This window comes from Dermacentor silvarum, chromosome 9 (genome assembly GCF_013339745.2).
Source record: "Dermacentor silvarum isolate Dsil-2018 chromosome 9, BIME_Dsil_1.4, whole genome shotgun sequence".
Classification (NCBI taxonomy): Eukaryota; Metazoa; Arthropoda; class Arachnida; order Ixodida; family Ixodidae; genus Dermacentor; species Dermacentor silvarum.
Window position 1 is genome coordinate 166,981,841 of NC_051162.1, and position 27,886 is coordinate 167,009,726.

Below are 27,886 nucleotides of genomic sequence, written 5' to 3' on the forward strand. Positions count from 1 at the left end.
ACTAATTGACACAAATTCTCTAATTACTTTTTAATTTTATTACTTTACGCCCCATATTTCACTTTACGAGTTGTAACCGGTGAACTTGCAAGGCATAACCACTTAAAGCGAATACTGAGGATGGCACCGGTTTTGTCTCCAACTTCGGGAATTATTATCTCAAAACTGGTGTCATCCTCAAAGTTTGTTCCAAGTGTGATACACTTTGAGAACTCACAGGTTACAATTAGTAAATTGCATTATGTTCTGTAAAGGAATTTAGTGAATTTTTTTTAATTAGTCAGTTACGAATTTTCATTCATCAAGCAATGTCCACCGCTGAGTAATCCAGCTCAATGACTATGATTATGCCATCTGCTACAGGTGATTTTTTAAAAATTCTGCTTGATCTAAAAAAAAACGCCCAATATAATCCCACAAGGCCAAGGACAAAGTAACGACGGTGACTGCAATTACTTGCAATGCATCAAACACAAAACTATGTTTTGCGTAAGTAATGGCATAGAGAACTTTTTGCAATCTTTTTTGTTACTCTTCCACAATTAAAATTTAAATTCTACTGTTTAACGTCCCGAAACTGCAGAGAGGGTTATGGGGGACAGTGTGGTGGAGGACTGTATTATGGCCACCTGGGGTTGTATACCGTGCACCTAAATATAAGGGCATGAGCGTTCTTGCCATTCTCCTCCATTCAAATGTGGCCACTGCAGCAGCGAATCAAACCTGCAACAATGTGCTCCCCAGAATGCCACTGACAAAGATACAAGTAAAGTATACTAGTTTTTGAAGCCAAATATACAGATGAAATAATTTTCTCATTGGTTTGATTTGTTTATAAAAAGTTTGAGCAAGCAAACGTATCTGCTTTGCAACAATGGTTACATTGCTAGATATCAGTTCTACAAGGGCACGCCTAAGATGACCTATCCTCATTATGCGCAAGTTTTGGGTCGACCACAGCACAAGTATAAGCAATAGTTGTTCAAGGGACCGACAACCTATTGTTTATGGTATGTACCCTGTTTGACGCAACGAAAAGCATCCAGAGTGGACGTTCCTGTGGCAGTATTGTTGTGGAAATTGTTTTTAAAAATTTTTTCTGCATGTAGTCATGCTCGTGTTTATGTAGCCACACGCCGGAAATGGTGATAGGCGAGTGTTAGTGATTACAGTCGACGTCCGATTTCCCGGACGCCCGAAATTCCGGACATGCCTGATTTCCCGGACTCATCTGTGGCACCGTCAAGTTCCCCATAGAGTCAATGTATTAAAAAGTCCGAAATTCCGGACGCTTATAGCCTTCGCCATCCGATTTCCCGGACTTTTCCCGGACGCCGCCATTTTGGTTGTTTTCATATCCTCGAACCCACCATACTCGCATCGCAGGTGTGGCCAGCAGCACCGCCGCACCGCGCCGCGGCTGCCGTAAGCTCGAAACCGCACGTGTCAATCCGTTGCCAGCCGTAGCTTAGCCAAGCCAAACCTCACTGTGTTCGTTCACGTGTTGTCAGGGCTCTCACACTCTCAAGTTCAACAAATGGCCACAGAGGGCGAAAAAATCGACCGCGCGGGCGCGGCTAATAAACCAAGCCTAGTGCGTTTTCAAAAAAATTGCCCCAGTGAGTTCCGTCGTCTCCCGCTAGAGGCGCCGTAGTAAGCGCAATTTCAACCTACAAACTTACTCCCACGCTTATCGAAGTGTTATTTTATGACAAAGAGTACACATTTATTATTCCTAATTATACATCCTACTTTTGAGTAGTAACACTATTGTTTTTGTGTCATTATAGAGGCAAAATAACGTTCATCATCATCGACCTCCCACGTGACCTCTCGCCTGGATTTAAAATTTTTACCGGTATTTTCGGGACACGGCAAGCACGGATTCATTGGTCGGTGCACTTACGCTGGTTGCTTATTTGTGCTAAAACCACTTTATTACGCTTCGATACCTCGCGTTGTTTAACTACGGTTGAAGTGACGTGTTTGCGAGCTGCGATGTAAGGCCGAAAGCTAGGTTTTGATCGTGAACCATGCGGAACAAGTATGCATCGAAACGGAGCCGGATTCTGCTGCGACTGAGGATGGCAATACCGGTGAGTCGTTTAACATTGCTGCTTGAATCGTTATTTAATACTCGTCTCGTTAATTCACAGGCGGAGACAAGTTAACGAACTAAATCCTGCATTACATATGGGTAGTCGGGACCCTACGTTGCCGTTTCTGAAATAAACCTGTAGTTGCGAGAGCGTCGTCATACACACAATCACGAAAGAAAGAGGGATATCGGAACGCGCAGCACGTTTCTCATCTCGTTGTAGCCGTGGCCTTGGGCGACCGAGTAGCCTTATCAATGTTTTTTTTTTTTTTCTTTTTCTTCGAGTCCGCCGGCAATTTCTTTCGTCCACAACACCGATAAACCCTTTGGTAAACTAAAGTGAAAGTACTGAATTTAATGTATTAAACAATTGCACGCATAATAATTAACCCATATTTTCGTACTTGTTGGTTCCAAGTGTTCTTGCTGTTAAGTTTGGTTTACCTTAGGGCATTTATTTTTGCAGTAGTGGAGCGGTGCATCGCGGTCATGCAGAAAAAGAATGCGTCAGTTGTAATACATGAAATTCATGTCTTTCATGCGTTTGCTTGTGGAACCAGCAGTGTGAGCTCTTCTAGTGTATAAATGAGCGCAAAAATGTTCTCGTTTGTGATCCTAATAATACTTCAGGTGTTCAAACGCATTGTAGTTAGGCAGACATCAATTTTATGGACAGTATCGAATCCCGGCCACGGCGGCCGCATTTCGATGGGGGCGAAATGCGAAAACACTCGTGTACTTAGATTTAGGTGCACGTTAAAGAACCCCAGGTGGTCCAAATTTCCGGAGTCCCCCACTACGGCGTGCCTCATAATCAGAACTGGTTTTGGCACGTAAAACCCCATAATTTAATTAATTAATTTAATTAATGAGTACCAATATTTGGTTACCTAACATGCTGCTTAAGCTCCCTAAAACAAACAGTGTACATTTACATGTGTTGTGCGGTCAGAAACCATTACAACATATATATATATATCACAGCTCTTTGCATTTCATATTGTGAAATTGTGTTTTTTCAATTTTTGATGTAGTCAAAATTTCTCTTCCAGACATGAAGTAAAGAGGACGGCACAGTGTAAAGCAACACACTACACACACTAAAGAGAAGCTACTGCCTGTTACAACCAGGTCATCGTGTGGACTTTTGCTGCTACTACAAGGTAAACAACACCGGGTTCAGAAATAAATATGCTTGATATACGCTGCATTGGCTTGCTAGTCTTGAGATACATTGTCATTTGTTTGTAGCAGATGATATGAATGTTTCTTCATATTTACGGTGCAGCATAATGGATTCAAACATTGAAAGCACTACACGAGTTTGGGTAACCTCTGCTGTATCTCATGTGTTACTGTTCTGCCCCAACAGAGTCTGCACCAAGCACATCTTGGCACTCATCACAGGAGCCCTCATATATCTACACCAACAGGAAGGGGCTGGAGCTGAACTCACAAGGTTCTTACACCACGAACAAAGAAGCGGATCCAGAAGTATTTGGATGAGATACCAAGTCTACGTAGGACTGTATCAAAACTGAAAAGCGCCTCAGCCATCATTCCACCAGCACGCATATTGGCAGAGTCATCCAGGTACCTCAACAAAAGAAATTCTTCATGTTCAGATGCACCTGCAACCTCTGAACAAGCATGGACGATGCTGGCCAAAAGAGTTCCATCAGTTTGCCGTTCCTTAATCAGCTTCCTGGCCTTATCAAATTCAATTTGTACCAAGTATATATTTTTCTATGAATGCAAGCTTTTTCATTCCCCATTCTTGCTAGATATCATTCTTCTTCCTTATCCAAACATAAAGGTGAACTGATTCTTTGCTCATACTTAAGGCCCGTCATTGTCTATTAGCATAACATCTTTGTAGCAGTATTCTCTACTGTACGTTGCCATGTTAAATTCCTCTCCTGAAATAGCAGATACGGCATCGGCATGTGTCTTGCATTAAGCTTTGCACCGTGTGCTATGTAGCATTTCACTTTTCTTAATGTTATTGGCCTTCACTGCTTGCAGAGCAGAGTGGCTTGCTGAATGCAAGCTTTCTTATTCCCATATTTAATTCTTGGTCTCATTCAAAACTGCACTTCTTGCTCAATAGCCTGGGTTTTTGTGCAAGCTACACTGAAGTGGTTGATTGCAGAATCTGTTGCAGAAACTTGGTCGTGGTCGCTGTGTTAAGTTTTTCGGATTTGCAGGGCCTGGTAAGTTGCATTGGGAAGCAGTCTCTCGAGGTAAGCACCTGCTCCTGCAGTCCGTACAGCGACATAGACTCCCAATTTACACGCACCGTGATTGGTGCTCCCCATTCCGTCCTTTCCTGCTGCAGCCGTGTGCAAATTTTGCTTGTGGCCTTCGTTGGCCATGATTTGGCGTCAACAGAGAGCAGCATACATGTTTACATGGTCTGAAATTGTATGAAGGTGATAGCCACATGGGTGGAAAGGCCCACAGAAGTGGCTGCTGAAGGTGATGCCTAAGAAACCGACTTGTCCATATTGAGACAAAGTGGGGCACCAAGTGTGATCCACATATTAGCGGCCCCGAAAGAAAAGAAACGTGCAGGCTGGAAAGGAGTTAACGCTAAAATGCTGGGTAGTCGATGTCGCTGTGTTGGCTGCGGCAGTAGATGCATGCGTGAGCCGAATGCTTCGCAATGCAAGTTGCTTATCTTCAACGATGACTGTCGGTGTAAACAGGTGGGATATGCTGCCTAATCGGTTTGCGTTTCTTGTTGTCGCTTGTTACCAGACCACCATGTGCAACGAAGGCAAGCACAAGCACTGTGCCTGTAGTTGGACTGCTGAATGCGCCTAAGTGACCCGTGTACGTCATTCCTCACTGTTACCACGTGGATCTTAGCCAATGTATAGTGTATTGTCTGACCCTTATGCGGTGATTGAATGCGGAATCTCATTTTGCTGTTATCTCACTTGTTTATGGTCGCGGTATTACGTTTCTTGGATGTGACGGCCTGGTCATTTGCATTGGGAAGCAGTCTCTCGAGGTAAGCACCTGCTCCTGCAGTCTGCGCAGCGACATAGACTCCCAATTTATACGCACCGTGCCGTGATTTGTGCTCCCCGTTCCGCCCTTTCCTGCTGCAGCCGTGGGCAAATTGTGCTTGTGGGCTTCCTGAGCCGCAATTTGGCATACGTGCTTACATGATCGGAAGCGTATTAAGTTGATAGCCACCTGGGTGGAAAGGCCCGCAAAAGTGGCTGCCGAAGGTGATGCCCACGAAAACGACTTGTGCATATTGAGAGAAAAGGGGGCACCGAGTGTCAGTGACATATTAGCGGCCCCGATAGACAAACATAAACGTGCAGCTTGGAAAGAAGGTAATGCTAAAACGCACGGTAGTCCATGTTGCTGTGTTGGGTGCGGCAGCAGATGCCTGCGTCACCCGATAGCTTCGGTATGCAAGTTGCTAATCTTCAACGGTGACTGTCGGTGCAAACATCTGCTTGCGCTGCTGGTTGTCGCACGTTACCGGACCGCCATGTGCGATGACGAAAGTGCACAGTTTAGGAGCTCGCATTTATTGTTTCAGCGTATCTCAACATGCAAGTTTTATTGCTGCTCTTGTACGAGAAGGTGCACTGCTTGTCTTCGACCAATAAAGTCGTACGTCCTGTTCAATCACTTGTGGCTTGTTTGTATGGGCGTCAGTAGAGGCTCTTTGGTCTCCTGGCAATTAGAACGCACAAGCTAAGCGGCAAGGCACGCCGCAACGCCAGCCGGGCGAGCGCGGCGCGTACCAGCGTGCGCGACCGGTAAAAAACGGCCATATTGAATTCTGCACAAAAAAAATACGATTTCCGCTTCCTGTTTGAGCAGCGCCATCTGTCGGGTACCCCAGTGAGTTCCATGCGCTGCCGCTTCTTATTTTCGTACCACTGTGGAAGCTACAGTTTCCCTTCTCTAAAGTTGGTCTTTATTCTATGGTGTTGTTTTGTCAGCTCTGCCAGCTCTGCGGTCGTGTCTGCGGTGGATCGTTTGCTGCCGCGCGCTATCTTCAGTGATCATGTTTCCCGACCTTCAGCATCCACCGAGTTCCTAGCTGTTTCGTGCTGCGCTTTTCGTCGAGCGGATTCGCCGTTTACAGCGATGGCACTGACTGCTCCTTCGTCTTCGTCCGCGCCTTTGAACGAACTGCCATCCGCGAACTGCCCTCCGTGGACGAACTGACGAACTGCCATCTGCGGACGTTGCCTTCGACGATCTGCGCGCTGCCGGCGTGTCGATTCCAGCCGGGATAACCTTTGAGGGCTTCGCCGACGCTGACAAAGACCTCGAGCTATGTGCGGAGTTGACCGATGACGAAATCATTCGTCAAGTTACGGAGACACCGACACCGAGAACGAAGAGCCAGCTCCTACACAGCCAACGAGCTCGGAGTTGACGCGAGCACTGATGACACTGTCATCGGTGTACAGCGGCAACATGACGTTGACTGCAATTGAGGCAGACACGATCGCGGGCAAGCGGACCGTGCAAAAGAAAATAAGCGACTTCTTTGCGCCCAAGTGCTGACCTATGAGGTAGCGCCGGCCACGTCGTATTTTTTTTTTTTTATAAACGGCTCTTTTCAGAGCCACCTAAACGATGCATTGGCTGAATAGCAATGAGAATCTTGTACTCCGGCCGTGACCCTCTCCGTCAGCGAAAAATACCTACCAAAAAGGTGCGTTTTCACGTGCATTCGTTTTTCCGGACTGCCCGATTTTCCGGACGTTTTCGCGGTCCCTTGAGGGTCCGGGAAATCGGACGTCGACTGTATATGCCAGCATGACAGAGAAGCTGACAATAAATTTGGCCTGGCCGAATTGTTAAGCTATTTTTACAATAATATCTTCATGCTTTTGTCCTTTTCTGTGTCAAACTGCTCTTGTCATTTCCAAGTCAAGCCTTGAGCCAAGCTACGCCAAGGTTTCAAGAACAGAACGATGCTTATACACGTTTTTTTACATCCGCAGATGGCATGTGGTTCTTCTGGCAGCACTGGCTGGCGCCCTTTCACAACAAACTGAGTCGTGCATTTTGTATCCCACTGAGAGACCACAAGACACTGGGCACTCATACACTAGCACAAAAGCATATGTGCATGCTGTCGCGCACCAAGGGACGTAACAGTTCTGTTATAATCGTTGCTGTGAAGGCACTTGAACATGTGAACTTACGTTACATTAAAAAGTGCCAACTCTGAAAAAATGTAACCAACCCATTTTTAAACAAAAAAGCATGCTACACTTAAAAACAGCCCATTTATGTACATCAATCTGTGATGCTGTAGCGGGGCTACAACACCAGTACTAAATTTTACAATAGAGTGTCATGGCCTGCAGTCTTTCATGACTTCGTGTCTCAATAAAAAAAAAATTAGAAGCAGTACTTAAACTGCGAACATGTTATTTTTGTTTCCACCAACTCTCAAGACACGTCTTGGTCAGTTGTCGGTCCCTTTATTATTGGTTATGGACACAGCAAATAAAGAAAAACAGGACATTTTCAATCAAAACTCTGGTGTTCAACTTTAGTATTATTTCCAGCCTCTATAGATCACTACCAATTGTAGTCATGATTTAACAATTCATCAGTTTGCACACATTTTTAACACAGAGATCAGGGCCAGTATAACGTAAAACTACCCCAATATGTTTTATACCGGTGTCACACGAACACTTCTGATCGTGACCGAGGCCGATCCAGATCAGATTTCTTGACTGCAATCAACAGTGGTCTCTGCTACACGGTCCAACAATCCGGATCAAGTTATTACCATCTGCTGATCGACGGCAACTCTCAGAACTGCATAATGCATTGGCTACAAATTCAGATTTGCAGAATATGGTTAAATTTGGACACTATTTAAATTTTGCAGCATAGTATTGCTGATAAAAAGATGCTTAAACATTTGTATTAGGCTGCCTTTACATTTTTTCACGTTTTTCAGAATACTGTGCTAGAGGGTGCAGATGTCAGCCTGCGATAGCGATCAAGGGGCCTGATCGCGATTCTTGAATCGTGATCGTCCACATCTGGATCCCGCAAGATTGAGATCACAAATGACTTTGTAGCAACACTCAATCTGAATCAGCCCCAATCACGATCAGAAGTGTACGTGTGACACCAGTATTATTCCGAATTGGCCATTAAGCCTCCGTGATAGGTCAAAATGGCTCGGGCTCTGCCCATATGGGCTGGACTCAAACCATTCTGACCTATCACGGAGGATTAATGGTGGATTTTGAATAAAAACAGATTGGAATAGTTTTACGTTATACAGGCAGAAGTGCATTTTTTCTTTATTCTTCATTATTTGTCCCTGAAATGCTGATGACTGTTAAGGTTATTTAAATCTAATGCCTATTGGTGCCAGAACAATTCAGGAGGCAACATTTAGATAAATCGAATAATGAAATTGATGAATGTATTTAATTATCTTCAAGTAATTGGAGTTCATGTGCAGAAAAAAACTGCTAGGTAATAACCGATGTAAACCATCTTCCTAAAGTTTGCGACTGCATTCGAGCATATCAAGCACACAGCCTTTGGGGTTCATGCACACTGGCCACTCAGGGATTGCGCAACTGGTCGCTTTGATCAAAAAGTGACTTCTTTGGGCGAGTCTCTCACACTTGATTGTTCAGTTGTGTGACTGCAGTTGCAAACCTACAGAACCAATCAGCAGTATGGGAGCAGAACACTCACGAGACATTGCGGTGTGGCGACAGGCAGGTTGCATTTGGCAGTATGAATAAAGGTCGCCGTGAGTCACGCAACCTCAGTCAATCGCCAGTGTGGATGCGCCCTTAGCTTGCCATCTCTGTAGCGTATGCTGCAAGCTGTGTCCACTCCACAATGTAAGGACATCATCCCCTTTCCCCCAAAATGTTGGCCACCATTGGGACAGACAGCCCAAGCATGGTAAAACTGGTGATGCCAGCATTATTCTTTCATTATTCAACATTATGCTTCATGTTTGCATGATGGTGGTGAAAACTTTAATAAATATTTGGAGCCTAATAGTTATATACACATATTGGACCGGCTCTTGGTCACGTGAAGTGGCTGGAAGTTGGTGGCGCTCGACGACTTGCAAAGCCTAGCCCACCAGCTGTTTCTGGACAGCTGTTTCTGGACAGCTGGGTCGGAGCTGAACACCGCAGCCTCCCATCGCTCTAGGTCGGTCAGTAGCCACTCAGAAGGTGGATAGAGCTCAGAGCATGTTTATACAGCATTGGTTCAGACACAGTGAAGGCCTTGGATGGCAAGGCTAAATAAGGCTCTGCCTGACTAAGGCCTTGCCACCCATACATTGCTCAACGGTAAGGTAGCATATCATAAATATAGTATACACACGTATCAATAGCATGGATTACACATACATTGCATACATTACAAACATATGTGTATTAAATACAAGAATAATTGTACAACTTTCTAAGTAGAAACAGTAAAGTCCAACAGAGTAATATGAATACGGAAAAAGCTTTATACGAAACCGACTTGAAATAATTATATGGTATGATGGTGGCAAGCTATTAAGATTTTCCATGCGAATGGCTTTGCATGAACTTCTGTTTGCTATTCAGTGTGCACAGTGGCCTCCCTGTGCAAAACCACAGGAAAACCAAATTCTCAGCCTATATATTACCTGAACAGTACTCGCAAAATATAAAAAAGCATCAGGAAAATTCAACAATACCCCTTTGTTTCCAATAGCAAACCGAATACCGCAAGTTATTCTAAATATTTGAACACCCTCTACAAGCACGCAAGCGAGCATGCAAACACCTTATGCAACTGCACTCTAAAAACAGTTGCACCCTTTGGGGCGTATTTTTGCCACAGAACAATAATCGTCATCTGACTTGCGTGGCTTTCCTTTCTTTAACGCTGTGCACCCGGCACTTCTCGGTCACGAACGACAAGAGCGTTATCAGCGTGACACAGCGTTCTCGACAGGAAAGTAGCAGGTGCAGAGTTTTCAAGATAGGAAACGCAAGCACGACAGATGACGATTATTGTTGTGTGGCAAACATGCACCCCAAAGGGTGCAACTGTTTTTAGAGTGTGGCAAGGGCGTAGACAGGGGGGGGGGCTGATGGGGTTCAGCCCCCTCCAAAATTTTTTCGCGATGGCATGTACCACCGACCAAAACAACCACCGGTGCCGGGTATCATTCTGGAGTTTGTCTATATGTCTTTTTCACGCTCGAAAAGACATTTTGGCACGAACATTGCAAACTCGGGCTGGATTTTATCGCAACGCTCTTGCATCTTGAGTCACATAACGCAAGGAGCCCCATCCGAGCACAAACTTTCAATGGCTTTTTGATAGCGAGCGGGCGCGTTGCGGCATATCGCAGCGGCCGCGGAATCTACGGAGCGAATGGATTTCACTTCAGAAACTTTAAAGGTATCACGTTCTCATAAACATAACGCTAAAGGTACACTGACATTTCCAAAGGCGTGCTTTAGATTTTCAATTCTGGAACATTATGAGTTTAATGTTCTTATAAACTTCGGCCATCACGCGCACACTGGAGCGCTCGCGTCCAAGCCGTTCCAGAAATGGAAGCATGCGCTCGCAATCTTCCACACACACGAAATACTAAATATCACCGTGACTGTCAGCTGCTAGCTGATAATTTTCTCCAAACATTTTCAGGAAGCGTGCCCAACATGATCAATCAGCAGGACCAGGGCAGGCAAAGTAATATAAGAGAAAACAGAAGGTTAACGGCCGATTATTGAGGGAGTTCTTTATTGCGGGCAACAAGGTCTGGCTTTCCATGGCCATAAGATGACAGTGGTCGTATGGACTTAAGCAAAGCCTGCACAGAAAATACTGCTATTTTCAGAGCACTTCTTCGCATGCGAGCTGATTGTGGAGATGCATATTTGAAGAACTATTAAAAATGTTGCCCCAGTAGTGCCTCGTATTTGAGCCCAGATGTACAAAACAAAATTATTGAAATTTGTGGTGAAAGCCTACATCAAAGAAAGCCTACATGCAAAAGTAAATGCTGCAGGCTGCTTCTCCATACTTGCTGACGAAATGACGGACATTGCTGGAATCGAACAGCTTACTTTGTGCAAGGTACTTAAACAAGGATGCCAACGACATCGAAGGAGTGTTTTTAGGTTTCAGCACCGGAATAGATGCCCTGTCTCATTGTGACTGCAGGTTCATGTAAATGTGTACAAACTGCTGAAGATTCTAGTCACCCTTCCCGTGACCACTGCCAGCGTAGAGAGAATATTTTTTAACATGAGACCACTAAAAACTACTTGCGCTCTGCAATGCCTAAGGAACGCATGGTTTAGGCTGGCGCTTCTATACGCCCACAGAGAAGTCGGAATCAACGTGTCCGAAGTCATTGACCGCTTCGCTAAACTTCACCGCCGAGTGAAGTTTGTCCTTCAGATAGCGAAGCAGCAAAAATCAATGCAAGTAAAAAGCTCTGTTCCTTCAGGTGCATGAACTTGTAATTATGAAAATGTATGACTGTTTATTAGCTTTTAAAACCGCAGAAAATCTTGCCGTTTATCTAACAGTTAGCATCATGATCAAAATTATCATGCGAATACAAAAATTAAGAGGACATCAATAACCATTTTTGATCGACATTGCTTATTGAAAGCCCAGCCCACGCGGCGTTTCCCAACAAACACTCGGATAATGGGGAGTTAAACTTGCCGCATCATCTGTGGCTTTCGTTTGGTAATTTCTTTCCTTTTAAGCTACCCGTTTTTACTTCTTTTTTGAACCGAAGCAATACCCTTCTTTACTTTTGGGTGCAGAATATATTGCCGCTCTGCAGGCAGTTAAATTACACATTTCGTACACATTATTCCTCTATTCTACCCATATCGTGCTGTCGCAAGCGCCGCATGGCCCATGTACACATCACGATTTTTGCGATCATAGTATAATCTTGCCTGGATCGTCTGTCTTTCCATGCAAAAGTTTACTATCTGTGACTGCGCAACATGTTTATTTGTCTTGTTTGATGCAATATATACAGTGCCGTTTGCTTAAATACTTAGATTTATTGGAGACTTATACGTATACTTAAATATGTTGTCGTGAGGTTTTGTGTATACAGCAGTGAACTTTGTTTCCAGCAACTTTTTTGCCCTTTATCAAGTTGTGATGATGATTTCGTTTTAATGGCGCAAGGGCCAGTTCTGGCCAAAGAGCGCCATACACGATACAATGAGTTAACAATGTGTGAGTGCGTCAAGTATATATGCTATATGTGTAAAAAGTGAGGTATGCTATGACCATCAAATATATACGAGGCGAAGCGAAATAGAAGATAAAAATGTAAAGATATGGAAGTAGCACTGTTGCCTTACCCGGGTCCTTGAGCGCAAGAACCTGAAGGCATGTGCTCCTAATACTATTTCCGCAGCAGCAGCCTCTGATAAGAGGCCATGCTACGGATCACTTAGATGTATAACATTCAGTACACCTGCATCCTTTAAAAAAGCTAAGGTTGATTTAACGTCAGAGTGGTTCATTGCCAAGGAACATTGCTGGGTGTAGTGGAACTTCTTCACGGCATAGTAAATAAAAGTTTTTTCCTGCGAGTCTCTAGTTCATGACATTCGATTAACACGTGAAGGACCATTAAGGTAGCGCCACATTTACCACAGACAGGTGGTTCATCACCAATCAACAAGTATGAGTGTGTACCGAAAGTGTGGCTGATTCTAAGACGTCAAAAAATAACCTCAGTTTGTCGTATTTTTGTTATAGGCTGCCAATTTCCTAGGTTGGGCTTAATTATGTGGAGTTTATTGAGTGTTTCGCTGTCCCACATGCTTTGCCAATATCTCCTCAGTTCCTTCCGGAGGTAAGGTTTGAAATCTGTGGCAGGAATAGCTAAGGAAGAGGTGCCACCTTTCGTTTTTATAGACGTGGCAACATTGTCGGCAAGAACACTACCCTCGATGCCTCTATGCGCAGGCACCCAGCATATTATGAGTTGTTTGGATGCATAGACAGAGCAGATGAGTGAATAGAGGTTGGTAATTAGTGTTTTTGTTTTTCTGTGGCAACATCAAAGCTTTAACGATGCTTAAAGAGTCGATAAATATTACTGCCTTTTGTAGTTTCAATCTCTCTGTGTTTCACCGCGAATAGTACTGCATAAGCTTCTGCAGTAAAGATGCTTGTTTGGGGGTGGAGTACATTGGATTCCGAGGACGGACCAACTGCTGCATAAGAGACGCCAGCATGCGACTTTGGCACGTCCGTATAAAATTCAGGGCAGGAGTACTTCGACTTTAATTCTAAAAAGTGCATTTGAATGTGTGCATGTGGTGCATGTTTTGTGACTTCAATAAACGATGTGTCACATTCTACCAGCTGCCACTGCCACGGCGGTGGCAGTTTTCCTAGAGTCATTAGGTTATGTTCCCCCCAAGTAATGAAATACCCATTTCATCACCAATGTTTCTCACACGTAGTGAGACGGGCGGCTTCGCTTTAGGTCGATTATGAAATAGTGTGGCACATGTATCGTTTATGGAAGAATACGTAGGATGTGAACGGTTTGAATTTGTTTTCAGGAAATATGTAAAACTGGCACAAGACCTCTGAAGGTGTAGCGACCACGTTTGCTTCTACATAAAGGCTTTGTACGGGGCTTGTCCTGAAGGCCCCGGTCACAAGTCGGATTTCCAAATGGTGAACGGGATCCAACATCATTAAAGCACTGGGTGCAGCAGACTGATACACTATTGCACCATAGTCAAGTCGTGAGCCGACAAAGCATCTATACAAGTTCAAAATACATTTCCTGTCACTGCCCCATGTTGTACGCAATAGAAGCTTCAACAAGTTCATAGTTTTCAGGCATTTAGCCCTAAAGTATTTGATATGCAGCATGAATGTCAGTTTTGAGTCCAACACAATTCCCAGGAACTTGTGCTCAGTGGTTACAGGTAATGTACTACCAAAGAGCTGAATAGCCGGATCTGGTACTATTCCTCTCTTATTTGTGAAAAGGACTTGTACTTTTCTGTGGGCTCAACTTAAAGCCATTTTCGTAAGCCCATATAGCTACTTTACTTAAGCCATGCTGGTCATGTCATTCGCAGATAGCAAGGTTGCACGATTTAAAACCAATCTGGACATCATCTACATATACAGAGTACAACATTGTTCATGGGATAGCCGTCCGTAGAGAGTTCATTTTAACAATAAACAGTGTGCAGCTAAGCACACCGCCTTGCGGGACACCAGTTTCCTGGGTGAAAGACCTCGACAAGGCCCGACCCACCCTTACACGAAAGGTACAGTTAGAAAGGTAGCTTTCGATAGTACTCAACATATTGCCGCAGACACCCATAGTGGATAGGTCTCGGATAATACCGAAGCGATGTGGTGTCATACGCTTTCTCTAAGTCAAGAAATACAGAGAAAAAAACTGTATGAAGGCCCCTCAATACGGACAAGGTGGTCTGTAGTCGACCTACTTTCTCGGAAGCCACACTGGTACGGATCTAGTATTCCGTTGGTTTCTAGGAGATAGACAACGCGCCGGTTAATCATCTTTTCGAAGAGCTTACACAGACAGCTTGTCAAGGCTATTAACTACTAGGTAAGGACGAATCCTTGCCTTGTTTAAGTACGGGGATTATAGCTTCTTTCCAAGAAGATGGAATGTACCCAGCAGCCCACGACATTAAAAAGAGAGGAGTGTCTTTTGTGTTTCAGGGTGTAGGTGCTTGATCATTTCATACATGATACGGTCAGCACCTGGTGCTGAGCTGTTCCAACAAGCGAGAGCAGTTTTAAATTCAGCTAAACTAAACGAGCGGTTGTAATCGTCATTTCGAGCACATTTCTGATTAACGGGCTGTCGCTCTGCACGTTCTTTGAAGCTCATGAATGTTTGTGTGTAATGAGAGGCACTGGAGACATATTGAAAATGTTCGCCCAGACAATCTGCTTGATCTTCCAGGCCTTGGGTACTTACTAAGGGTAGAGGATTAGACTCCCAGCCTTTCAATTTATTCACCCTATGCCATACTTTCGCCTCATGTGTGTAAGAATTTATGCCAGAGAGGTACCTCTCCCAACTCTCTCTTTTTGCACGTCGACGGGTTCTTCAGCCTTGTGACTTAACCTGCTTGAAATTAATCGAGGTCTTTGGTGATTGGAGAATTGCAAAGCAATCCCCAAGCTTTGTTTTGGTTTTTGCGTGCTTTCCTACATTCATCGTTCCACCATGGGATGCGACGCTTCTTAGTCAGTCCATTAGTTTGCGTAATAGATCTCGTAGCAGCGTCAATAATAAAACATGTTAGATATGCCACAGCATTGTCTACATTAAAATCGACAATGTCATCGCCAGCTAAACATGTGAGCTCTCGGAACAGTTGCCAGTTGGCCGAGTCCACGTTCCATCGAGGAAAACTTGGCAAGCATCCATCTTGTTTCGTTGAGTTTAACATAATAGGGAAGTGGTCGCTCCCGAAGGGGTTCTTGAGAACAGACCACTCCAGGTACAGTATTAGTGTACTTGATACTATACTTAAGTCAATGGATGAGTATGTTTTATGTGTAACGCTGAAATACGTTGGCTCTTTCTGGTTAAGTATTGATGCACCTGAAGAAAACAAAGTTTTCAATTAGGCGCCCTCTCGCATCACGAGTCTCCCCACAAAGTGTTATGTGCATGCAAATCTCTAACTATGTATGGCGGCGGAAGTTCATTTATGTAATTTTGAAACTGTCTTGGAAAGTTGATAGCTAGGGGGGATTTAAATCTCACTAACCGTGACTAGTTTACCGAACAGTACTGCTCGGGCAGCAACTGCTTCAAGGGAAGTTTGGAGGTTTAATTGCTGACAGGCAACACCTTTATCGACAATTATAGTGACACCGCCTGACGAGGCGGTAGTATCATCACGGTCTTTGAGAAAAATGGCGTATTGCCTTAGAAAGTTTGTGTTTCCTGATTTCAGATGCGTCTCCTGGACACACAGCACCCTCGACTATATTTATGAAGAAGCTCTTTAACGTCATCGAGGTTATGGAGAAGTCCCCTAACGTTCCATTGCAATATTTGCGTGTCCATATTGAAAAAGAATATTCTGCTGTGTGTGAAGGGACTGTAAATTAGCTTACAGAACCCTTGTCGGGCCCTGTGATGTGGGGTTTTTCTTTTTTGGAGCGATGGCGAGATTCGCGGAGCTCCTTAGGCGCTGGCGGCGCCGTCTGACCAGTTGTTGTGTCCATCGGCTCTTGCGAGGCACTGGACACGCACTCTTGCGAGCGCAGTGTTTGACGTGAGGGCCTCGTCTCGATGGACAAGACCTTTGAGGCCACGAGCCCGGAGGTCGATGGCCCCTTCTTGAGATGGCGGAGCAGCGGTAGCCGCAGCCGCCGAGGGGACGGATGGCGTCACTGCCGGCTCACTACGTGTGAGCCGGACAGCAGCCGGAGGCCGTTGTGACGCTGCCCCCTGACGCGCCACATCGGCAAAGCTGGTTTTAGACAGGTAGGTCACCCGCCTTCGTGCCTCTTTAAATGAAATATTCTCTTTCACAATTTCCTTTTCTTTCCTCCAAGATGGGCAGGACCACAAGTATGCGGCGTGCTCCCCATCACAGTTCACACAGCAGACAGTTTGCACACAATTCAGATGTGTGTTCCAAGGCACTACATTTATCACATGTCAGACGGCCTCGACAGTTCTGCGAGCTGTAGCCGAATCTTTGGCACTTGAAGCATCGGACCGGGTTTGGCACGTATGGCCTGACACCTATTTTGACGTATCTGGCCTGAATGGTCTCGGGTAGAACACTTGAACCAAAAGTAAGAATTATGTGTTTTGTCTGAATCTCTTTACCATCATCTTGATTCGTTTTGCAGCCAAAACATTTTGTTTCTTAAATCCTTCCAGAAGTTCATCATCAGTGAGCTCCAACATGTCATCAGAAATAACACCGCGGGTGGTGTTCATGGTGCGGTGCGGGGTCACAGTCACAGGAAAATCTCCAAACAACACTAGATTCTGTAGTTTATCATGTTTCTTATCGCGGAGTTCTGGAAGGAGGTCACCGCTGGCCATCTTCGTCGCCTTGTAACCTGGTCCTATAGTTTCTGTCAGAGTCTGCAACAATAAAGGGTGAGATCACTCTCACGGACTTGTCAGTTTTCTCACTATGCACCACGTGGTATCGTGGAAAGTTCTCAATTTGGTGGCCAAAAAATTTAAATACTTCATCGGTGTGCCCCCTCTTTTGGGCGATCAGAAAGTGCGGGAAAAGAACTAGCCATGCGAATGTTCATGTTTTGGCAGAAACGCCAGCCACCCACCATGGAGTCCTACTAGGGGTCTCCGTCCCTAGTAGGACTCCATGCCTGTAAACGCAGGACCTGCAGACACTAGCTGTATGTCACCACTATAACCGAATATGAAATAACCTAGGTTGGCTACTCACACACTTGCCCAGAAATTCGGAAGTGAGAAGTGAGTAGAAGACAGGACAGGTGGAAAAGTAAGAGAAAAAGACAAAAGATTGAAGAGGGGGACAGGAAAAGGCGACTGCCAATTTCCTCCAGGTGGGTCAGTCTGGAGGTGCCGTCTATGTAAAGCAGAGGCCGAAGAGCTGTGTTGCCTCCGCCAGGGGGCCTTAAAGGTCCAAACACCCGGCATTGGCTCAACCCCCAGGATCCCTATTTCCCCAGACACTGCTAAGCTGCGCTCGGCTACACGCGGGAGGGTTCAACCCTCGTGTGCTCGGGTCTGTGGTGTCCCCACACTTTATCAAGTTGTATCTTCGCATTTGTATATTTCATTCTCTATTCGCATTTCTAATGTATATTTTGCAGAATATATGTACTCACTGTTGAGACTTATCTAGGTGTAATTACAACACACGACCGTTAAGAGCTGCTCCTGCGCAATCTATTGCAATGAAGCACAGCGTCATTGAGGTTTTTCCATGGCCGTTGCATATGTACAAAAATGTAAACAAGGTTCTGGAATGACAAAGATTCATCAAAATATTTGTCCTCAACTTGTTCTTTTCATGGCCTTTACGTTTTTCATATCAGCTGCATGCACTGCTTTGCTGGTTTCGAACTAGTATAGTTCTAAAATTCGTGCGATATTTTGTTTACCTATTAAATAGACAATAAAAAAACGTGGACACATTGATAGCAGTTATTCCTGCCACAAGTTTTGAGACATACGAATATATTCTTTTATGAAAAAATCCATAGTTTACTTGACAGGGCGTAGCATTGAATAATTCAATTGCAGCATCTAATATACAATGGCATTGGCAATGCAGTTATTATTCATGCATTTGATCCCTCGACAAATTCTAGAAGGAGGTGGCCGCGCTGCAACGCCAACCCCCCCCCCCCCCCGAGCAAAATTTTCGGCTACGCCACTGGCAATGCATGTCAACAGCTTCGCTGGCGGTGCGTTCTTGTACTGCTACAGATGCCCATTTTGTAAGCGCACCCGAACTAAAGTGAACTAGATAGGGGTAGTGGGACGAGGGCGATCCGGGAGCCGAGGTCGTTTGCACGGAAACCGGCAGGCGGCGCTGCTGCGCCTTTCACCTGAACCGCCCCGCAGTGCGCGCTTATTCGCCGCACACTCATCGGAAGAGTACGATACATCTGAAGCTCATGCTTGACTCCTGAATGCTTACATTGCTCAGTGTCAGCAAAAGGAGAATAATTATATTTCTACAGTGTTGTCTATAGTGAATAAACAGTAAAAAACGATGTACAGCACGAAAGACAAGGGCTGAGAGACGACACACACACAGCGCAGTGCGTTTCGTCTCTCTCAGTTCCTATCCTTCGCGCTGGATATCGTTTTTTACCATGGATTACCAACTAGCCCAAGCAACCACCTTTGTGTAAATAAGTATTTTTGTCCCTAAAGCTCCCAACCATGGGATTTTAGGTACAAATCCGCGTATGAGAAAGTTAGCGGAACTACGCGTCGCTACTCGGAATGAACGGGTGTACCAGTACACCGAAAAGGGTACCGCCGGGGACGTGATTGCAAAAAAAAAAAAAAAAACAAGAAAGAGAGAGAGGCTCTGAAGGACGGTACGAAACCATTTTATTAAGGACAAACGCTCAGATCACAAAAGCGGCGTCAAAACAAAACCAGGCCCCTAGGTCGTCCTGCTCAGCTTAAGGTGCTTAGCTCTCTGTGGCTTTGCGCTTCTCGAGCTGTTACCTTTTGAAGAAGTGGAGTCGCGTGAGGACATAGAAAAAATCGCATGCTTACTTCTTCCTTGTGAGCGTCGCATCCAACACCATCAGAGCAAAGGAAATTACTCTTTACAAGAGCCACAACACCACAGATGCTGTTCGTGTGCAGCTCTAAAATGCTTAAGCATTCTGTGAATATATTCTCAAGAGCTTCACTAAATGAGTGCAAATCTTGCGAAGGATACAAAAGTCCACCCCAGTCACACTGCTCAGTGTACTCTGAGGGTAACAGGTGTGGCTTCTGTTCGCCTGACGAGGAGGATGAGCTCACATAAACAACAGTCAAGTTTTAGGACACACTTTCTTGCTACGTAGCTTGCTACGTAATATATTAGCCGCGAGTCACTCCTCTCCATCACTAATGATGAGTGGCTAGCACGGGGAGCTTCTACTGTGGCTAGAGACTCTTCAGCTTCTTCTAACCTCCCTTGGGCGAGCAGCTCATCAACACTGGAGAAATGTTGGGAGTTTTATCGTCCACGCTGAGAAGTGCATTTATGATATCTGGGGTGCCATTTGCACCGTCCACACTCCTTGCGATGTTGTAAAATGACAAACAGTTCACTGTGATAAAAAACTGATCTGGCGAGGGGTGGGCATTACAGCCGCTGGACTGGCGGATAATGCCAAACATGTGCTCTACGGAGTCGGTGCTGAGACGAGCAGTCACCAAGTACTTGAACCCTACATTCTCTGCCAAGTACTTCAGGAGAGACAATGTACTGGCAATAGTGACTCTCAGCCCTGTCGCCGTGGGGTTCCAACCTGCCTGCTCCCTTGCAAACTTGCAATGAATGTGCTACCTCCAGCACCTGCTTTGCCTCGTCCATTGTCCGTGACACATACGAGCGTCTTTCGTATGTACGTGCGGCAAATTACTGCACTAGGGCTCTCGCCGTAGTTCATCAGCACAGTCTTCTCAACGCCGACAGTCTTTTTTTCACTCTCCAACGAAGGCAAAACATGCTCAACACCATCATAGTTCGGAAACGTGAGCAGTGCCCAATGCTCACTGGGTTTGGGAATTTCATTCAGCACAAAGGCGCTATTTTCAGCGCCGTCACCTATGTTCACAGTTTCACTGGTCTGCAGGTCGTCCTCTTGCAGGCACCGCCTTTTTGTCTGGTTGCCATGGAGATGTAAGGCAGCCCTTTTTCTTGTGGACTGTTCGCGCGATGGATTTTCCGAAAGGTACATGGGCAGATTAAGCAGAATCATGGGCACGGCGTCTGTCGAGAGAGAGGGCTTTCCGCGTGGTGTACGTACCTATTTGCCTTCGATCATTGTACGTATTCTCTAAGTACACACTTTCCTTCAAAATGAAGCTCGCATACGGCGTCAGTGGCATCCAGCGGCTTGTCCTTGTGGCGTAGATTCCGCTCCCATGTCAGGCGCATTTCTTCATCCTCGGGGACACTGAACAGAGAAAACTTCAGGGCATCTTTCACTCTGCTGTACCCAGTCTTACAACCAGGCGCAAAGCAATACTTCTTTTGCCGAGGTCTCCCTATCTCATCCAAATCAACGCGCACACGCCGCCAACAAAACCACGCACGTGCAACTACAATCGGTAAACACGTCGGCACCTGTCTGGACGCGTGCGGCGGGGATGCGGCTTCAGGTGAAAGGCACAGTGGCGCCGCGCCACGGCGCGCGAATATTTCCGTGTGTTTCGCCTCGCCGGCGCTGCCCTTATCCGCACTCCCTCGACCCACTACCCCTATCTAGTTCACTATACCCGAACTAAACACAGGCACTCCAGTGGCGCACGGATGCAGGAAGGCTGTGCCTCGACAGCGACAAGCCTTCATTGAACCCTAGACCGCATGAAGGGCTTCATTACGTAACGCGCAATTCATCCAAAATTACACGCTAGTGGCACAACCGAATGTACAAGAGCAACGACGGCTGTTCTTATGCATTTAGAGTACCGATGATGAACGAGCACGCACGCGCACAAGAGACGGACGGAGCAGACGGCCAGCGGTGTCGAAGGGGTACTCACCGCAGCTTGTTGCACGTACACCGGGTCAGGCAAGTGCACATTCCTGAGTAGAAAGAGCAAGCACTGCAGCGTGTAGTACTCCCGAGGTGCCCCATCTCTTCCGGACCTAGAAACAACAAATATACGGATCGTGAGACGGCTTTCCAATGAAACCCTGGCTTCGACGCCGCGAACTCTACGCGACAAGTGCTGCTGGCTGCAGCCGAACCAAACAAGTGTCGTAGGCTACATCCTAACCGTCCTAGCGCAAGCATTTTCTCCAAGGTAGCACGCTGTCAGGCGTTTGTCGGTACGATAAAGTGCAGGTTGTGCCAATATGCGTACCACGTAGTGCCTAATGCCGCCGCACAGGATGCAGCACTGACTACTGGCAAATCGCTGCTTCGATTACTGTGTCTCCGCAATCTAGAACGGCACCATTCCAGACCTAACAGCGATAGGTATTCAATAATCCGACAGAATTGAATATAAACGCTGTCTATTCCAGTCGCAAACAGGAGCACACGGGCTAAGCCTCGACAGAAAAAATAAAGTGCTTCCCAGCCTTAAAAGAGAGCGTTTTACCCAGCACTCACCCCCACACGAGGTAGTTGGTCTTTACAGTCTTCGGCCAGGAGTACTCGCCAAAGAATAAATGCGAGTTGCTCTCTGAGATATCCTTTTTCGTGATATTGAACTGTCGGAGCAGGCTCAAGGGATCCATATTTGCTGCAGGAGGCATTGGCTGCAAGCGAGGAATGCCTACTTCAGAAGATGCCTGCCGCGTGAGCCGAAAAGCTGTTTCCTGCCCTTCTCCTCTTTCCCCCTCTTCACCGTGTTCGGCTGCGAGCGCTACCTGCGGCGACCGCTCCAAACCTAAATCGGTTCACCCTGCTTCCGAGATTACAGTGGCGTTTGTTGCGATCCCGGAGGCATGACTTGCGGTCTCTCCTCGAGCGATCATACGGTCGAGTGGGATGAGTGGCTGGGTCGGCGCATGCTTTGCAGTGAGGCGCCCGATGTGGAAAAATACTGTGGCAGCGCTGCGATCGAAGTGGTACCGTAGAAGTGGGTTGGGTCGCATCAAGGTCTCGCCGTTGGAAACTTCTGGCGATACAGCTCGGCAGGGTCAATCGTACTACTTCGCGCGCTAATATTTGCGTTCAGACCGCTCAAATGGTGTTAATAATTGCATATGACATGTATTTATGCCCAAGGAGGTTATAAAAAAACTTCTGGAGTGGAGATGCCGCGCCGCGGCTGACGCCGGCGACCGCCATATTGCTCCGGGCAGAAAACGCAGCTGTGCCGCTTGGGCCCTTGCGATAGTTCGGCAGTTGCGGCATTTATAGTGCTTAGTTACGGTCTACTGAGCGGTAGTTCTGCGTTTGTAAGGGAACATCCAAGCTCTGCTGAACGGGATGGTGAACGCCTGCGTCGCACGAATCGTGCGAAGCAAAAGTCAGGAGTAACGTTTCACGTGTATATGTAGTGCGAAAAAGCCTTCAATCGCTCGACCATTGCTGTGCACTATCTCCGTCGAGGAGCGCTGTTGTACATGAAATCTACTTTTAATTGGCTAATATAGGCTGAAACAAGCTTTTTTCTGCATGTTTGTGCGACAGGTTCCCGAAAGAGAAAGCGCTGCGTGACGCATGGCAGCCCGCTGTTCGCAGAGATGGCTGGGCGCCTAAAGATTCGGATGTTCTTTGCTCGGTGCACTTTGAAGAGGATTGTTTTGACAGGTCTGGTCAAACGACAAGGCTGCGACAGGGCAGCACTCCAACCATTTTTCTAGTGTTCTCCGCACATCTGCATAAAAAAGCGAGTTCGTAAGAAATGCTTGCTGTTCGTATATATTTCCGGTGCGCTTGCATATGAGATTCCGCATGTCGAGAGCAATTATTTACTACTTATTTATATAAAATGATACAGCTCACAGACCTGACGGACGTCGTAGCTGCGTCTCACAAGTTGACTGTTTATAAGCGTGGCACGCAACTGTTTCGCATCAAAACAAGAAAATAACTGACCTAACTGGCAAATAAAGAGTATTGCCAGTCACATATGGTGTGTGTAACAACACGATATGTGCCTGGAGCAACAACAGTTCTTGTGCAGCCATAGGTATCCTATCTCGGCGTAATTTAACTTAGGATGGATCGCGAATATTACTGTTTTCGGAGATCAAGTTGCTGTTGCATGCCGTCGTGTAAAGCTCTATACAAATCAGAGTTCATACAAATTCGTCTATTGCGGACTCACGATCTTTACAATATTTAAAAGCCATTATTCGTAGTTACTGAACCGTGTGCCTTAAGAAGTGACATTATCAGCATGCCTTTAACTTTGGGCATTGGTGCAATTTTTTTGTTTTTGCTCAGCCAAAAATATGTTTGTTTTCATGTGTTTGCATTTTATGTATGCCTGTTTGGTATTGTTTTCCTGTAGTATACACTGTGATACACCAGGTAGTTATGCAATATTTTATTCCTTTTTTCCACCATGTTGTTTTATGCTTGTTTTTATCAAAATAGCCAGGACATAATAAAAATTTATTTACCACTTTACTGATTTCACCTTGTACTTCGTGTCACTTCGGTAATGTGGCAAGCTGATGCGCATGAAACGCGTTACAGCTTCAGCCCACGTATTCTTGCGTTAACATCTGCCTTGTGCATTTGTCCTTAGCCTGACATGACAAAGATTACGGGGGATTCCTGATGATAGAACTAGGCGACATGAAAGCCCTAGCGTCGCTAATTCAATGATACGACGGCCGCTTTCCGCTTCTTTTACGGAGTCTTCGTCACTTTATTTCGTCACAATTCTTTCAGCAAAAAGTCACTCTAAATTCGCCTAATTCACCTCTCTGTGCACGCATTATCGCCTCAGTTCAATCGCGTAATCACTTTTAGAATGTTAAATGTGGCTTTCCCATCATCATCAACTAGCCCAGCACCGCGTGTTCTTCCCATCAATACCTTTCGTTGAACTCCTATCACCCAGCTAAACCCCTTTAATCCACGATTATTTACTCCTAATTCAACATTATTACAGTCTCAACACACTTCATTCACCTATCTATATTCATTGTTACTGCAGTTCACATGCTTAGTTAATATTGTATACTTAATAGTGGTATTGCGCGCGCTATCCCCTCTTATCCTAAGAGGATCATTTCGTGTCAACAGCACGGTTTTGAAACGGCCTTGAGACGGACACCCCACCATGAGGTATGCATAAAAGGCTGTCGCATTAAAAAAAACATCTGCGCTAAATAAATAATAGTAATTCTCCCGCTTTAATCATAAAACGCCACCACGAAATCGCACTGGTTACGCTACCAGCGCGCAAGCAGCGCTCGTTCTTGCCTGGAGCAAGATGGCCGCCAACCGGTTTTCCAGGCTTCAGCCGGTCGCATGGGCGCGCATAGGGGATCTCCACTCCAGAAGTTTTTTTATAACCTCCTTGTTTATGCCTTAAGAACTCCTTGCTTTCTATTCCTTATTTTATTTTATTTTTTAATGCCGCTGGGTGGTGCGCGTGCATTGCGGCCGCAGTGTCGGCTTTCATTCTACAACGTTATTGTACGGTTCCCTTTGGAGAACAAATATTTTTCTCGTTCTTTGAGCAGCATGTATCTCTCGTGTGTATTGTTGCGCATATATTTTTCCATCAGTAGGTCTTGCGAAACACAGACGGAGAAACACATGTAACCTTCCTGCTTGCCGCTTCAAACAAGTATACAGCATACCTGCCCCATCCGGCGCCTTGTACTCAGATTTGCGGAAAGCATTGTTATAGAATAAAAAAGCAGTAAACTGCAGCGCAACATTCCATTCAGGTTTCCGCCTTCCTCGCGTAACAGAGTGCGGAGTAATTGGTACGGTGTCATTTATTGCAGTAGGACCTCGAGCACCGAAAACAGTTTTAGTTAGTCATTCTATATGCTAATCTTTGGCCGTATAAGCCGTACGTGGAAATTTTTTTCCCTGTCAATACTTCAAAAGAAGACAAGAAAAAAAAGAAGGAAGGAAAGAAAGGGGGGGAAAGCTTGCGCGGTAGCAGTGTTGCCAGGTCCAACGAGGCCGCGTAGCCAAAAGCTAGAGAAGTTGTAGCCCAAATGTAGCCAAACAGAATAAAAGTGCAAAATATTTCGTAGCCAAATATAGCCGTTTTTATTTGCAATTTTATTTGTGTATACATTTTCACATTCGACTACGGCAATCCTTTTTTGCACAACCCATCGTAACAAAATGTCCGTGTCACCGTGACGGTCGGCCCTTTACATCAACAACAGCGACATCATGCTTGCCATGGAGGTACTTCCTCCATGATGCTTGCACAGAACACTTTTTGGTTGCGTTATAAGGCACCGGGCGGCCGTTGTAAGGCGCCACCGGCGCGCCGGCGATGGATGGATGGATGGATGAGGCTGAACCCTTTAAATCGGGCGGTGGCATACGCCACCTAGCCATGGCTATAAACATAATTTGTACTTTGTGGTGGGTGAAATTTCACCCCTGCCTTAATTTTATCCACCAATCAGATAAACTCTGTTTGGTTATTTCTACCCGCTTAAAGTCTATTTTGCCTTCACTGTCCCTAAACCCCAATGCTTTGAAAAAATCAGCCCCGTTGCCTTGCACTGTAGGGTTAAGCCCCTTACAGAAAAGTATGAGGTGTTCAGCCGTTTCCTCTTCTTCTCCACATGCACAGCACAACGTGTCTATACCTTGGTACTTGACTCGGTACATCTTAGTCCGCAATACTCCCGTCCTGGCTTCAAACAACAAAGAGCTTCCCCTAGAATTATCGTAGATATTTTCTTTGGCAATTTCTTGCTTGAAAGTTCGGTATGTGCCCAGTGCTGATTTCGTCTGCATCCCTGTTTTCCACAGACCCCTCTCTGTTTCCTTAACCTTTTTCTTAACCGCTGTTTCCTGGTTTGCACCCCTCCTGCAGTCAAAATATTTGATTGACAGTTTTCTGGTCAGCTTCCTCCATTTTGTATCAACATTCCTCATGTACAAATAACTGAAAACTCTCCTTGCCCACCGCTTTTCTGCCATCTCTCTCAATCGCTCCTCAAATTCTATCTTGCTGCTGGCTTCCCTGCACTCGAATGACGTCCATCCCATGTCACCCTGTACCCCCTGATTTGGTGTATTTCCGTGTGCTCCCAGAGCCAGTCTACCTACCCCTGCTGGTGAACAGCGCCGCGAACGGCACCTGTCAAAGCACTGGCATGTGAAGCAGACGACGGGACGAAGGTGCTCGGTGCTTCCAGTGATTTGGCACAGCGGGTTCTAAGGATTGACGCACCGGAAAACGCATTTACGTGTGTCTTCTTTTGAGAAAGGTCGTCACTTGGGCGAGGCAGATCACATTCGTGGCATCAAGTAGTATATAAAGCAGAAAACGAGCGCAAATTGCGATGCAAATGCACCACGCGAACGAAGCTCACCGCGGCAAGCTAAGACGTGGAACTCCAGCAGTTATGTTCCAGATGTTATTTTGCTGTGCACGTTAACATTCACGCGTATTTAATCATGTAAATAGGCGAAGAACACAACAATTATGGACAGAAAAAAAAGGAGACATACGTCTTCCTTATTCTGTTTCTTGAGCTGCTTCGCCGATCACACATGTGTCAGTCGTTCTCTGTCCGTTGTAGTTCTTTTATCTTTGCAATGCTTCCCCATTCTTAATTGCTTATAAACTAGCCCAATCTTCAGTCAAGGCCCATTTTATATAGCTTAGCGCGACGGGAGCCGTCGGTGGCGGCGAGTGTGAACACGCCACTGAGTTGGCGTTCGCCGTCGATGCACAGCACAGCCTTTTGCCGGACTCAACCAGAGTTAGGAATTGCTAGGAAGGAAAATGTACATTAAAAACAAGACTGATACACTGATAAGACGGCAAAATGACTACAAATCTGAGTGTTCGCCTTCGGTGCCCAAGCTCCGGAGCCATTACACTGTGGAGGCGAAGACACGCAAGTGGGACACGAAGCTCTTGCGTATGAACGACTCTTTTATTAACGTTAGAACTAGACCATAGCAAATCAGCGTCGGAAATGTACAGTGCCCAGTGATGGAAGAGCTGGCAGCGCGCGGCTGCCGCCGTTTTTTTTTTCAAACCACAGGTGAGCACCGTGGGACCAAATGCAGTCATAATGCCTTACGAAGGTTCTCGCTTTCCCTCTACACCACAATGCATCAGTTTGGTGTCCGCGACCATGCGATTCGAGTATCGCGTTTCAATTGCTGAGCACTGAACGCGCTGTTGCCTACAGACCGCACATATACAGACTTTCCGCCTGAAAAACGCGATGCCGCGATGAACAACGATCGAATTGAATGGCCTAACGAGCTTCAGTCATGTTTCAGTAACTGTTGGTGCACCCAAAGACGCAACATGTTTGATCAGACTTTGTTTCACGGCAGCGCCTGCTGCGCGCGGCCCGGCCGCCACATGCCATTACATTCACGGCGCAGCCGCATGAAGGCGCCACC

The 27,886-nt window shown here is 45.9% G+C and overlaps 1 protein-coding gene across 1 annotated transcript in view; it reads right to left on the minus strand.

The window, feature by feature from the left end:
- The window catches only part of LOC119464060 (parafibromin), a 64,665-nt gene extending 42,537 nt beyond the window's left edge, over positions 1-22,128 (minus strand). The window contains exons 1-2 of the mRNA XM_049655482.1: positions 21,962-22,128; positions 21,387-21,492 (exon numbers count right to left, since the gene is read on the minus strand). Coding sequence (XP_049511439.1) covers positions 21,387-21,492; positions 21,962-22,107 — 252 coding nt within the window. The 5' untranslated portion in view covers positions 22,108-22,128. The remainder of the gene's footprint in view (positions 1-21,386; positions 21,493-21,961) is intronic.
- Between the last annotated feature and the right edge of the window lie 5,758 nt (positions 22,129-27,886).